General features: G+C 42.3%; 1 protein-coding gene across 1 annotated transcript in view; it reads left to right on the forward strand.

Moving 5' to 3' along the window:
• Positions 1–2657: 2657 nt before the first annotated feature.
• LOC106577544 (serine/threonine-protein phosphatase PP1-beta catalytic subunit) overlaps positions 2658–13039 on the forward strand; it is a 30592-nt gene continuing 20210 nt past the window's right edge. The window contains exon 1 of the mRNA XM_014155659.2: positions 2658–2847. Coding sequence (XP_014011134.1) covers positions 2796–2847 — 52 coding nt within the window. The 5' untranslated portion in view covers positions 2658–2795. The remainder of the gene's footprint in view (positions 2848–13039) is intronic.

A 13039-nucleotide genomic window follows, 5' to 3' on the forward strand; every position in this document is an offset into this window, starting at 1 on the left:
CAGCATGATACGGCCACCACCGTGCTTCACCGTAGGGATGGTGCTAGGTTTCCTCCAGACGTGATGCTTGGCATTCAGGCCAAAGAGTTCAATCTTGGTTTCATCAGACTAGAGAATCTTGTTTATCATGATCTGAGAGTTCTTTAGGTGCCTTTTGGCAAACTTTAAGTGGGCTGTCATGTGCCTTTTACTGAGGAGTGGCTTCCGTCTGGCCACTGTACCATAAAGGCCTGATTGGTGGAGTGCTGCAGAGTTAGTTGTCCTTCTGAAAGGTTCTCCCATCTCCACAGAGGAACTCTGGAGCTCTGTCAGAGTGACCATCGGGTTCTTGGTCACCTCCCTGACCAAGGCCCTTCTCCCCCGATTGCTCTGTTTGGGCGGGCGGCCAGCTCTAGGAAGAGTCTTGTTGGTTCCAAACTTCTTCCATTTAAGAATGATGGAGGCCACTGTCCTTGGGGACCTTCAATGATGCAGAAATGTTTTGGTACCCTACCGCAGATCTGTGCCTCGACACCATCCTGTCTCGGGACTCTACAGACAATTCCTTCAACCTCATGGCTTGGTTTTTGCTCTGACTGGCACTGTCAACTGTGGGACCTTATATAAACAGGTGTGGGTCTTTCCAAATCATGTCCAATCAATTGAATTTATCACAGGTGGACTCCAATTAAGTTGTAGAAACATCTCAAGGATCATCAATGGAAACAGGATGCACCTGAGCTCAATTTTGAGTCTCATAGCAAAGGGTCTGAATACTTATGTAAATAAGGTATTTCTGTTTTTCATTATTGGGTATTGTGTGTTTATTGATGAGTTCATTTTTTTCATTTAATCAATTTTAGAATAAGGCTGTAACGTAACAAAAGGTGGAAAAAGGGAAGGTGTCTGAATACTTTCCGAATGCAGTCTCAAAGGTGCAGGGTAGAGTACCAAGTTGTAATCGGCTAGCGACAGTGTCTAAAGTTCAGGACAGGGCAGAGGTCGGCTGGTGATGACTGTTTAACAGTCTGATTGCCTGGAGATTGAAGCTGTTTATCAGACTCCAGGTCCCAGCTTTGATGGACCTGTACCGTCTCCTCCTTCTGGATGTTAGCGGAGTGAATAGGTCGTGTTTTAGTGCAATTTACACAGTAGCGTTTCTAGACCATTTCAACTGGGGGGGCCAAGCTGGGGCCAGTTGTACTGTTAGAGGGGCCAGTTACATTAGACGTTGTGGTTGTCATATCGTTTTCTTCACTGCATTGCAGGCATTAGCAGGCAAAACACCATGTTCATAATCATCATCGTTGCCACTGTCTAATAACTGATGTAAAAAAAAGAACGATAGCAAAAATGAGTTATGTAAAAATTATTTCATTCTCCACATTTAGGGGGGCCACAAGGGGGTCCTAAATTGTTGTCACAGGGGCACTGCCCCCCCCCCCCCCCCAGAACCGCTAGTGAATTTACAGCCATATTAGTTGTATTTTACATTCTATTCTACTCATAAACCCATTTATTCCATTCTATTTTATTATTTTAGCCTACATTAAAGGCCTGTTAATATGTTGAAGCTGAGTAGAGACGTCAGAGACGAGGTCAGCAAGGCAGAATACAGTGGTTTTGTATATGCAACTGGGCCAGTAGATCTACTGTCATGTGCTATCACTATACTATACAACACAAAAGGTAAAGTCCTTATTGTACCTATATGCAGTGTGCTAAAGTACATGTACCTGTATAAGTTCTTTATAGAACATAAATTGGTACTGTCTTCGAGCGAGTTAAAAGGGGAAAGTCACCAGTGTGCGCATTTATCCTCGTGCGCTCTTGGATCATGCGCCAAAAGGCCAAGAGAGAGCGCCAAAAGCCAAGTTTAGAAGCGGGAGCTGCCCCATCACCCTCTCTCCAGTCTCCACTAGTTTACTCAGAAAGTCAACTCAACTCCAAGAGGGATTAAATGTTTCACTCCAGGAGGAATAAAAACAGGCCAGTCTACCATATTGCCAGTATTTAAATCAAAGAAATTCACCATTGATTTTGAAGTGATTTACAAATCTAGGCTACCCTGTGAGATGTATTTAATTGTTACTGAATTATTTACTCATTTGTTTATGTTTTCTGCTTTAATCAAGAATAACATAACAGTGCATTTATTATAGTTTGGTTAAGTGCCTTGATCAAGGGCATAACGTTCGTTTTTCATTTATAGGCTACATGGAGACACCATCAATTATTGGACATGGAAATGTTAAAAGTCATGGAGAAGTCATGGAAAAGTCATGACATTCCATCTGTCAAAATGTGTATGAACCCTTAATAGTGAATAATCAGAGCTCTTTATAGCGTCATGTAATTTGTGAATTTCAGTTAACATATGCTAGTCTAATGGACCGACCTCTTCCAACCCTAATCAAGCACTGACATAAGCAAACCATGAATGAAGAAATCGCTTATTGCAATTTCCTATAACCTACCTATAGCCTACTGAATATTACGCTTGGGTTTTGGGCATATTGGATTTCATTCAGTACTATTATTAGACTATGACTGCATTGTTATTGATCTATAAAACATACAATAGCCTACATGTTCATATTGGAACGGTGTTATTATCATGAACCTGTTGTATTATATAGGCTTATAGCATACATTTGATTCCCTCCCAGTACAAATAAAAATTCGGGCGGAGAGACCCGGGAGCATGCATTCCGCGGCTGTGAGTCGGCGCCCGTGTTCAGGCGGTGCCTGCCAGGGTCTGTGGCAGCAGTGAACAGTGGAGAGAGCCCTGTCTGTCAGCAGCACCCACTATAGAAATGGCGGAGGGGGAGTTGGACGTCGACTCGCTGATCGCCCGGCTGTTAGAGGGTGAGTTTATCAAAGCCTTTACATTCTTTATTTCACATTTCAAATCAAGACGCTGGCCATTGCGTTGCGGTCTGAAACCCTGTCCTTGTAGTGGTTAGTTTACAACAGGAGGCCCTGGTTCGAGGGAAGGAGAGCCCGGAGTTGTATAGGACTATCCGTCACTTATCAGAAACACAGGCACACCTATACGTTTAACACCCCCTCTTTCTGCAGTTGTGCAAAGTACTTAAGTAAAAATACTTGAAAGTACTACTTGAGTAGTTTTGGGGGGAATCTGTACTTTACTATTTATATTTTTGACTACTTTTACTTTTCTGCATTCCTCAAGAAAATATACTTTTTACTCCATACATTTTCCTTGACACCCAAAAGTACTCTTACATTTTTTATGCTTATCAGGACAGATAAATGGTCCAATTCACGCACTTATCATATATTTCAATACTTAAGTATATTTTAGCAATTACATTTACTTTTAATACTTATGTATATTTTAAAGCAAATACTTTTAAACTTTTACTCAAGTAGTATTTTACTGGGTGACTTTTACTTGAGTCATTTTCTATTTCACTCTTGGCATTCTCTCAACCAGCTTCACCTGGAATGCTTTTCCAACAGTCTTGAAGGAGTTCCCACATATGCTAAGCACTTGTTGGCTGCTTTTCCTTCACTCTGCGGTCCAACTCAGCCCAAACCTTCTCAATTGGTTTGAGGTTGTTTGATTGTGGAGGCCAGGTCATCTGTTGCAGCACTCCATCACTCTTGGTCAAATAGCCCTTACACAGCCTGGAGATGTGTTGGGTCATTGTCCTGTTTAAAAACAAATTATTGTCCACTAAGCGCAAACCAGACGCGATGGCGTATCACTGCAGAATGCTGTGGTAGCCATGCTGTTTAAGTGGGCTTTGAATTCTAAATCATTGACAGTGTCACCAGCAAAGCACCATCACACCTCCTTCTCTATGCTTCACAGTGGGAACCACACATGCGGAGATCAATCGTTCACCTACTCTGTGTCTCACAAAGACGCAGCAGTTGTAACCAAAAATCTTATGTTTGGATTCATCAGACCAAAGGACACATTTCCACTGGTCTAATGTCCATTGCTCGTGTTTCTTAGTCCAAGCAAGCCTCTTCTTCTTATTGGTGTCGTTTGGTAGTGGTTTACATTTTAGTAGACGCTCTTATCCAGAGCGACTTACAGTAGTGAATGCATACATTTCATTTCATACATTTTTTCCCCCTCCGTACTGGCCCCCCGTGGGAATCGAACCCACAACCCTGGCATTGAAAACATCATGCTCTACCAACTGAGCCACAGGGAACCACGCAGGGAACCACACATGCGATTCTTTGCAGCAATTCGACCATGAAGGCCTGATTCACGCAGTGTCCTCTGAACAGTTGATGTTGAGATGTGTCTGTTACTTGGACTCTGTGAAGCATTTATTTGAGGTGCAGTTAACTCTAATGAACTTATCCTCTGCAGCAGAGGTAACTCTGGATCTTCCTTTCCTGTGACAATCCTCATGAGAGCCAGTTTCATCATAGCGCTTGATGGTTTTGCGACTGCACTTGAAGAAACTTTCAAAGTTCTTGAAATGTTCTGGATTTACTGACCCTCATGTCTTAAAGTAATGATGGACTGTTGTTTTCGCTTTGCTTATTTGAGCTGTTCTTGCCATAATATGGACTTGGTCTTTTACCAAATTGGCCAATCATCTGTATACCAACCCTGCCTTGTCACAACACGACTGATTGGCTCAAATGCATTAGGAAGGAAAGAAATTCTACAAATTGACTTTTAACAAGGCACACCTGTTAACTGAAATCATTCCAGGTGACTCCCTCATGAAGCTGGCTGAGAGAATACCAAGAGTGTGCAAAGCTATCATCAAGGCAAAGGGTGGCTACTTTGAAGAATATAACATCTACAATATATTTTGATTTAATTAACACTTTTTTGGGTTACTACATGATTCCATATGTTATTTCCTAGTTTTGATGACCTCACTATAATAGAAAATAGTAAAAAATAAAGAAAAACCATTGAATGAGGAGGTGTGTCCAAACTTTTGACTTGTACTGTATATATAGACTGTTACTGTCAGGCTGAATGAAAGGATATACTCTATTTTAGGAAAACAAACTGAGTATTAGGTCAATAATTCTCTCTCTCTCTCTCTCTCTCTCTCTCTCTATACACACACACACAGTCAGTGGTGGAAGAAGTACCCAATTGTCATACTTGAGTAAAAGTAAAGATACCTTTTATAGAAAATGACTCATGTGAAAGTCACCCAGTAAAATACTACTTGAGTAAAAGTATAAAAGTATTGGGTTTTAAATATACTTAAGTATCAAAAGTATAAATAATTTCCTCTTATTTTCTTACGGATAGCCAGGTGCATGCTCCAACACAGAACGTGTTTAGTGAGTCTGCCACATCAGAGGCAGCAGGGATGTTCTCTTGATAAGTGTGTGAATTAGGCAATTTTCCTGTCCACTAAACATTCAAAATGTAACGAGTACTTTTGGGTGTCAGGGAAAACGTATTGAGTAAGAAGTACATACTTTTCTTTAGGAATGTAGTAAAGTAAAAGTTGTCAAAAATATGAATAGTAAAGTACAGATACCCCCCAAAAATACTTAAGTAGTACTTTCAAGTATTTTTACTTAAGTGCTTTACACAACTGCTACTCACATATGATAAGAGGTAGAACAGCAGTCAATCGATCTCAATCTCGATTTGTTATGATGTGCAGAAAAGTGAACAGTCTAGCCTACATAATTAGGTAAGTTACTGTCTCTTTCTGAAGTAGCCTTCCTACTAAAAGCACAACATAGAAGCAAACCACCAAATATCTTTCCCTATTAACGGTTTTAAAAAATAAACAATTGTTGGACTTTACAACTTCATTTACCTATTCAACTGTTGCAAAGAACTATTCTAAAAATGCTTGTCTATATCACTATATAATGCTTATAATACACTGCATATACAGTTGAAGTTGGACGTTTACATACACCTTAGCCAAATACATTTAAACTCCGTTTTTCACAATTCCTGACATTTAATCTTAGTAAAAAATCCATGTCTCAGGTCAGTTAGGATCACCACTTTATTTTAAGAATGTGAAATGTCAGAATAATAGTAGAGAGAATGATTTATTTCAGCTTTTATTTCTTTCATCACATTCCCAGTGGGTAAGAAGTTTACATACACTCAATTAGTATTTGGTAGCATTGACTTTAAATTGTTTCACTTTAAATTGTTTAATTGGGTCAAATGTTTCGGTTAGCCCTTCCACAAGCTTTCCATAATAAGTTGGGTGAATTTTGGCCCATTCCTCCTGACAGAGATGGTGTAACTGAGTCAGGTTTGTAGGCTTCCTTGCTCGCACACGCTTTTTTCAGTTCTGCCCACAAATTTTCTATAGGATTGAGGTCAGGGCTTTGTGATGGCCACTCCAATACCTTGACTTTGTTGTCCTAAGCCATTTTACTACAACTTTGGAAGTATTCTTGGGGTCATTGTCCATTTGGAAGACCCTTTTGTGACCAAGCTTTAACTTCCTGACTGATGTCTTGAGATGTTGCTTCAATATATCCACAGAATTTTCCTTCCTCATGATGCCATCTAGTTTGTGAAGTGCACCAGTCCCTCATGCAGCAAAGCACCCCCACAACATGATGCTGCCACCCCGTGCTTCACGGTTGGGATGGTGTTCTTCGGCTTGCGAGCATCCCCCTTTTTCCTCAGAACATAACGATGGTCATTATGGCCAAACAGTTTTATTTTTGTTTTAACAGACCAGAGGACATTTCTCCAAAAAGTATGATCTTTGTCCCCATGTGCAGTTGCAAACCGTAGTCTGGCTTTTCTATGGCGGTTTTGGAGCAGTGGCTTCTTCCTTGCTGAGCGGCCTTTCAGGTTATACTTTTGTACCTGTTTACTCCAGCATATTTACAAGGTCCTTTGCTGTTGTTCTGGGATTGATTTGCACTTTTCACACCAAAGTACGTTAATCTCTAGGAGACAGAACGTGTGGCGTCTCCTTCCTGAGCGGTATGACGGCTGCATGGTCCCATGGTGTTTATACTTGCGTACTATTGTTTGTACAGATGAACGTGGTACCTTCAGGCATTTGAAAATTGCTCCCAAGGCTGAACCAGACTTGTGGAGGTCTACAATTCTTTTCTGAGGTCTTTGCTGATTTCTTTTGATTTTCCCATGATGTCAAACAAAGAGGCACTGAGTTTGAAGGTAGGCCTTGAAATACATCCACAGGTACACCTTCAATTGACTCAAAAGATGTCAATTAGCCTATCAGAAGTTTCTAAAGCCATGACATAATTTTCTTTACTTTTCCAAGCTGTTTAAAGGCACAGTCAACTTAGTGTATGTAAACTTCTGACCCACTGGAATTGTGATACAGTGAATTATAAGTGAAATAATCTGTCTGTAAACAATTGTTGGAAAAATTACTTGTGTCGTGCACAAAGTGGATGTACTAACCGACTTGCCAAAACTATAGATTGTTAACAAGAAATTTGTGGAGTGGTTGAAAACCTAAGTGTATGTAAACTTCCGACTTCAACTGTACTCTGAGTCAGATGCCTAGTATTATGTCACTAATGAAGTTGAGAAATTACCTTATGTATAGTCATCATAAACAATTTAAGGAGGGCTGTGCTCCCCTTCTTGCATGCCAATTATTTTGTATAAGCCACAGAGTGATGGACAGGCTTCTCTGTTCACCAGTAGGCACTTTTCACACTGTAAGGTACATCATAACTACACAGACTTTAGGTCTCAGCCATTTGGAAAGTCTCTGTTTGTTCAGAAGGCTACATTTTGGCAGTTCTTTCCTAAAGTTAAGAAGCTGATCTCCTAAACATGGCAAAATGAAATATGTTGTATTATTAATGCAACACAGCATTAGAGTTTTAACCTTAAAGCTACTACATCAATAAGAATACTCTAAAGTGCTCCTGACCCAGTAGGTAACCTTTTACCTTTCAGTGAAAGCCTGTTGTGCCCATAGCCAGTGTTATGAGCAGAGTTAGCTGGGGATGATGTCTCACTGAAGCAAGGCTAAATAAGAGATTTCCAGATAGGTGTGGCTATGTGCTCTTAGGAACGACCGTCAAAGATACTGTTCTTCCTGTGTGTTTTGTAAACCTGTATATGGACCGAAGTACTGATGTACAAACGTTGAATACACACACACACACACAGACCAGAAGACGGACGGACGGACGGACGGACACACACACACACACACACACACACACACACACACACACACACACACACACACACACACACACACACACACACACACACACACACACACACACACACACACACACACACACACACACACACACACACACACGCACACACACTTAGTGGAATGTAGTCTCTGGACAAACAGAGAGAGAGCCAGCAGTGGAGAGGATGGATGTCTTCAGAACAGAGCCAGTTGTGCCCAGAGACTGAGCCAGAGGCAGGCTGCATTTTTGGCCAAGCGCTCTGTAGCACTGAGGAACCTCAGATGGGGAAATTTTCCTGATCTGTTCCTAAAGGCTTCCAGGTGTGTGTGTGTGTGTGTGTGTGTGTGTGTGTGTGTGTGTGTGTGTGTGTGTGTGTGTGTGTGTGTGTGTGTGTGTGTGTGTGTGTGTGTGTGTGTGTGTGTGTGTCCCACCAGAGACCTAGCAGGAGGAGAATTAGGAGAGCTAGCTTCATGCACTACTGCTGGTCCACTTTCTATCCTGTTGGCAGGAAAAACACTGAACGTCAAGCCTTAAAGGTGCAATCTGTAGTTAAAATTTCAAAACTGATCAAACTCCAACAAAGCGATCACCCTACCACTGTTTTTGTAAACAGCTGAAGGATGGGGCTGGAGAAATGTAACCACTCTTAAATTCATAAACAGAGCTATGGATCTAAGGACTGACCATACACAATGTCAAAATTATATTTTCAACCACGTTTTGAGGCTATACAGTGTTTGATTACAATTACATTGTTTTCAAACCAGTTCATACTTTGGGTTATGATGGAGTATGACATTTGACCTAAGCTCATTTGACCTAAGTACTATTCTTCAAGAATCAATGGGTATTTATCATTAATTTAAACGTCTTCAAATGTATGTACCAATAGCAGAATACCCCTTTTTAATAGGCGCACAATCAAAACATTGGGCCATGGATAGACCCTCATCACACACACACACCTAATGAACACATCCCAGGGTTGGAGGTTCCGGGTTACTCCCTCAAATCGTTGCCTCCCCTCTTTAAAGGTGAGCCCTAGTGCTATTCAGCTCCCCTCCTCCCGACCCCTCTCTGATCCACCATTAAATGTCAACAGACGCAGCTGTCCCCCTTCTGAGGAATTACCCACACACTTCTTCTGGTGACACAAACACACAGCAGCAGCATACTACACAGTTGTGGAAATTCCCTCCTATGGTTCACATCTGTTGCTCTCTTTCTTCTTTATCTCCGTGTCTCTCTCTCATATACCCACTTCTATCTCTCTCTCTCTCTCTCTCTCTCTCTCTCTCTCTCTCACACACATACATCTATCTATCTATCTATCTATCTATCTATCTATCTATCTCTCTCTCTCTCTCTCTCTCTCTCTCTCTCTCTCTCTCTCTCTCTCTCTCTCTCTCTCTCTCTCTCTCTCTCTCTCTCTCTCTCTCTCTCTCTCTCTCACACACACATATACCCACTTCTATCTCTCTCTCTCTCGCTCTCTCGCTCTCTCTTTCTCACATATACCCACTTCTATCTCTCTCTCTCTTTTTTAATTTAAAAATTTTACCTTTATTTAACCAGGTAGGCCAGTTGAGAACAAGTTCTCATTTACAACTGCGACCTGGCCAAGATAAAGCAAAGCAGAGCGACACAAACAACAACACAGAGTTACACATGGAGTAAACAAACGTACAGTCAATAACACAATAGAAAAAGTCTATATACAGTGTGTGCAAATGGCGTGAGGAGGAAAGGCAATAAATAGGCCATAGTAGCGAAGTAATTACAATTTATCAAATTAACACTGGAGTGATAGATGTGCAGATGATGATGTGCAAGTAGAAATACTGGTGTGCAAAAGAGCAAAAAAGTAAATAAAAACAATATGGGGATGAGGTAGGTAGTTGGATGGGCTATTAACAGATGGGCTGTGTACAGCTGCAGCGATCGGTAAGCTGCTCAGATAACTGATGCTTAAAGTTAGTGAAGGAGATATAAGTCTCCAACTTCAGCGGTTTTTGCAATTCGTTCTAGTCATTGGCAGCAGAGAACTGGAAGGAAAGGCAGCCAAAGAGGTGTTGGCATTGGGAATGACCAGTGAGATATACCTGCTGGAGCGCGTGCTACGAGTGGGTGTTGTTATGGTGACCAGTGAGCTGAGATAAGGCAGAGCTTTACCTAGCAAAGACTTATAGATGACCTGGAGCCAGTGGGTGTGGCGACGAATATGTAGTGAGGGCCAGCCAACAAGAGCATACAGGTTGCAGTGGTGGGTGGTATTTGGGGCTTTGGTGACAAAACGGATGGCACTGTGATAGACTGCATCCAGTTTGCTGAGTAGAGTGTTGGAGGCTATTTTGTAAATGACATCGCCGAAGTCAAGGATCGGTAGGATAGTCAGTTTTACGAGGGTTTGTTTGGCAGCATGAGTGAAGGATGCTTTGTTGCAAAATAGAAAGCCGTTTCCAGATTTAATTTTGGATTGGAGATGTTTAATATGAGTCTGGAAGGAGAGTTTACAGTCTAGCCAGACACCTAGGTATTTGTAGTTGTCCACATATTCTAAGTCAGAACCGTCCAGAGTAGTGATGCTAGTCGGGCGGGAGGGTGCGGGCAGCGATCGGTTGAAAAGCATGCACTTAGTTTTACTAGCGTTTAAGAGCAGTTGGAGGCCACGGAGGTTTGCTAACACAGTGTCCAAAGAAGGGCCAGAAGTATACAGAATGGTGTCGTCTGCGTAGAGGTGGATCAGGGAATCACCCGCAGCAAGAGCGACATCGTTGATATATATAGAGAAAAGAGTCGGCCCGAGAATTGAATCCTGTGGTACCCCCATAGAGACTGCCAGAGGTCCGGAGAACAGGCCCTCCGATTTGACACACTGAACTCTATCTGAGAAGTAGTTGGTGAACCAGGCGAGGCAGTCATTTGAGAAACCAAGGCTGTTGAGTCTGCCGATAAGAATGTGGTGATTGACAGAGTCGAAAGCCTTGGCCAGGTCGATGAAGACGGTTGCACAGTACTGTTTTTTATCGAAGGCGGTTATGATATCGTTTAGTACCTTGAGCGTGGCTGAGGTGCACCCATAACCAGCTCGGAAACCGGATTGCACAGCGGAGAAGGTACGGTGGGATTCGAAATGGTCAGTGATCTGTTTGTTAACTTGGCTTTCGAAGACTCTCTCTCTCTCTTACATATACCCACTTCTATCTCTCTCTCTCTCTCTCTCTCTCTCTCTCTCTCTCTCTCTCTCTCACATATACCCACTTCTATCTATCTCTGTGTCTCTCTCTCACAGACAGACAGACAGACAGACAGACAGACAGAGAACACGTTGTGGTTTATTGATGGTGATATGCAATAGGCAGGAACAGGGGGAGCCTGTGTTTCTACTGCATAGCTGCCTAACTGATCTAGTGATAAGAGTATAGTCTGCCCTCCCTCCTGTTGATGACCAGAGAAAGCCTTCTGGCCGTATCATGCGGAGGTGAAGAATGCGGCAGGAGTAATGTAACAATACTTTAAAATAAGCGACTTTGCTCTGTATCTGTGTGTTTCTGTCTGTCTGTGTGTGTCTGTGTACTTGTCTGTCACAGGAGGTTGGTGGCACCTTAATTGGGGAGGACGTGCTCGTAGTAATGACTGGGATGGTATCAAATACATCAAACACGTGGTTTCCATATGTTTGATGCCATTCCAATTCTCCGTTCCAGCAATTAGTATAAGCCGTGTGTGTGTGTGTGTGTGTGTGTGTGTGTGTGTGTGTGTGTGTGTGTGTGTGTTTGTGTGTGTGTCTGTGTGTTTGTGTGTGATGAACTGTTTACATCAGTCCCATCCCTGTGGTCTTTGATGTCACGGCCACACACAAGGACCGAGGTTGTTTGACATTTGTTCCATCTGCTTTACTGTCTGTCTGTCTGTCCCTCAGCCACTGGCCTCTGGCTGTATAGTACGGTCTTCTGATAGATGGACTCTCTATCTCTCAGGGGGTCTCTCTCATTCTCCATACCGTACATATACAATATGTTCTCTTGTCACACTCTGTTCTGTGTTATTTAGTGCCTGGCTTTTGTACAGGAACGTGAGCATGAGAGAAAGTCATTGGAATTCCAGCCACTAGTGCATGCCTGCTAGGAAGCGTATCAAAGGACAAAATGTAATTTAACTGTTTCCTATAGCAGTTGTCTATACTACCAGTTTCCTATACCACCATTCATTTTCATCTAGTGTGTTTTTATGTTTGTTTCAGTTTTACATCTCCCCCCCTCTTCTCGTTAGCTTTGTTAGTATGAGTGTAATATGCAAGGGAACCAGCCCTAACTATTCTACTGCATCTCTCTCTCTCTCTCACCCCCATCTCTCTCTCTCTCTCTGTATGCCCACATGCCCTAGCTTACCAACAACATCCCAACAACAGCCCCTCTGTCTCATTGCGATCACAGGTGGCCCATGGCCTTTGTACAGATTTTATAGGGCACAAACAACACCATTCTGCCGTACATGAGCATGGCGACCTGCAGTTAGAGCTGGAGTTGTTTTGTGTTATTCTTGTTTACGGGGCATTAGGTGGCCATTTTTTTCTTCTATTCATGTGAACTGAGTTGAGTTGATAGAGCCTTCACTGTGGGGACACTACAGCTATGGGGTTGTGTCCAAAATGACACCCTATTCCCTAGCTAGTGCAATACTTTTGACTAGGGCCCATAGGGTGCTATTTGAGAAGCAAGCCATGCTGTTTGTGTCATTCTGGACCAACACCTACTTGAGATCCTTACTTACTTGTAATCTTGAGTTGATGTCAATGGAAGATTTACACGAAAATGTACGTGCATAAATTATGCTCATGAATCACAAATTGGGATTAGGCCCTAAGTGTCCAAATCCGTTCCTGAACTGAGCGTAGTACAGTATACGTAGT

The sequence above is a fragment of the Salmo salar genome, chromosome ssa18, assembly GCF_905237065.1.
Source record: "Salmo salar chromosome ssa18, Ssal_v3.1, whole genome shotgun sequence".
Taxonomy (NCBI): Eukaryota; Metazoa; Chordata; class Actinopteri; order Salmoniformes; family Salmonidae; genus Salmo; species Salmo salar.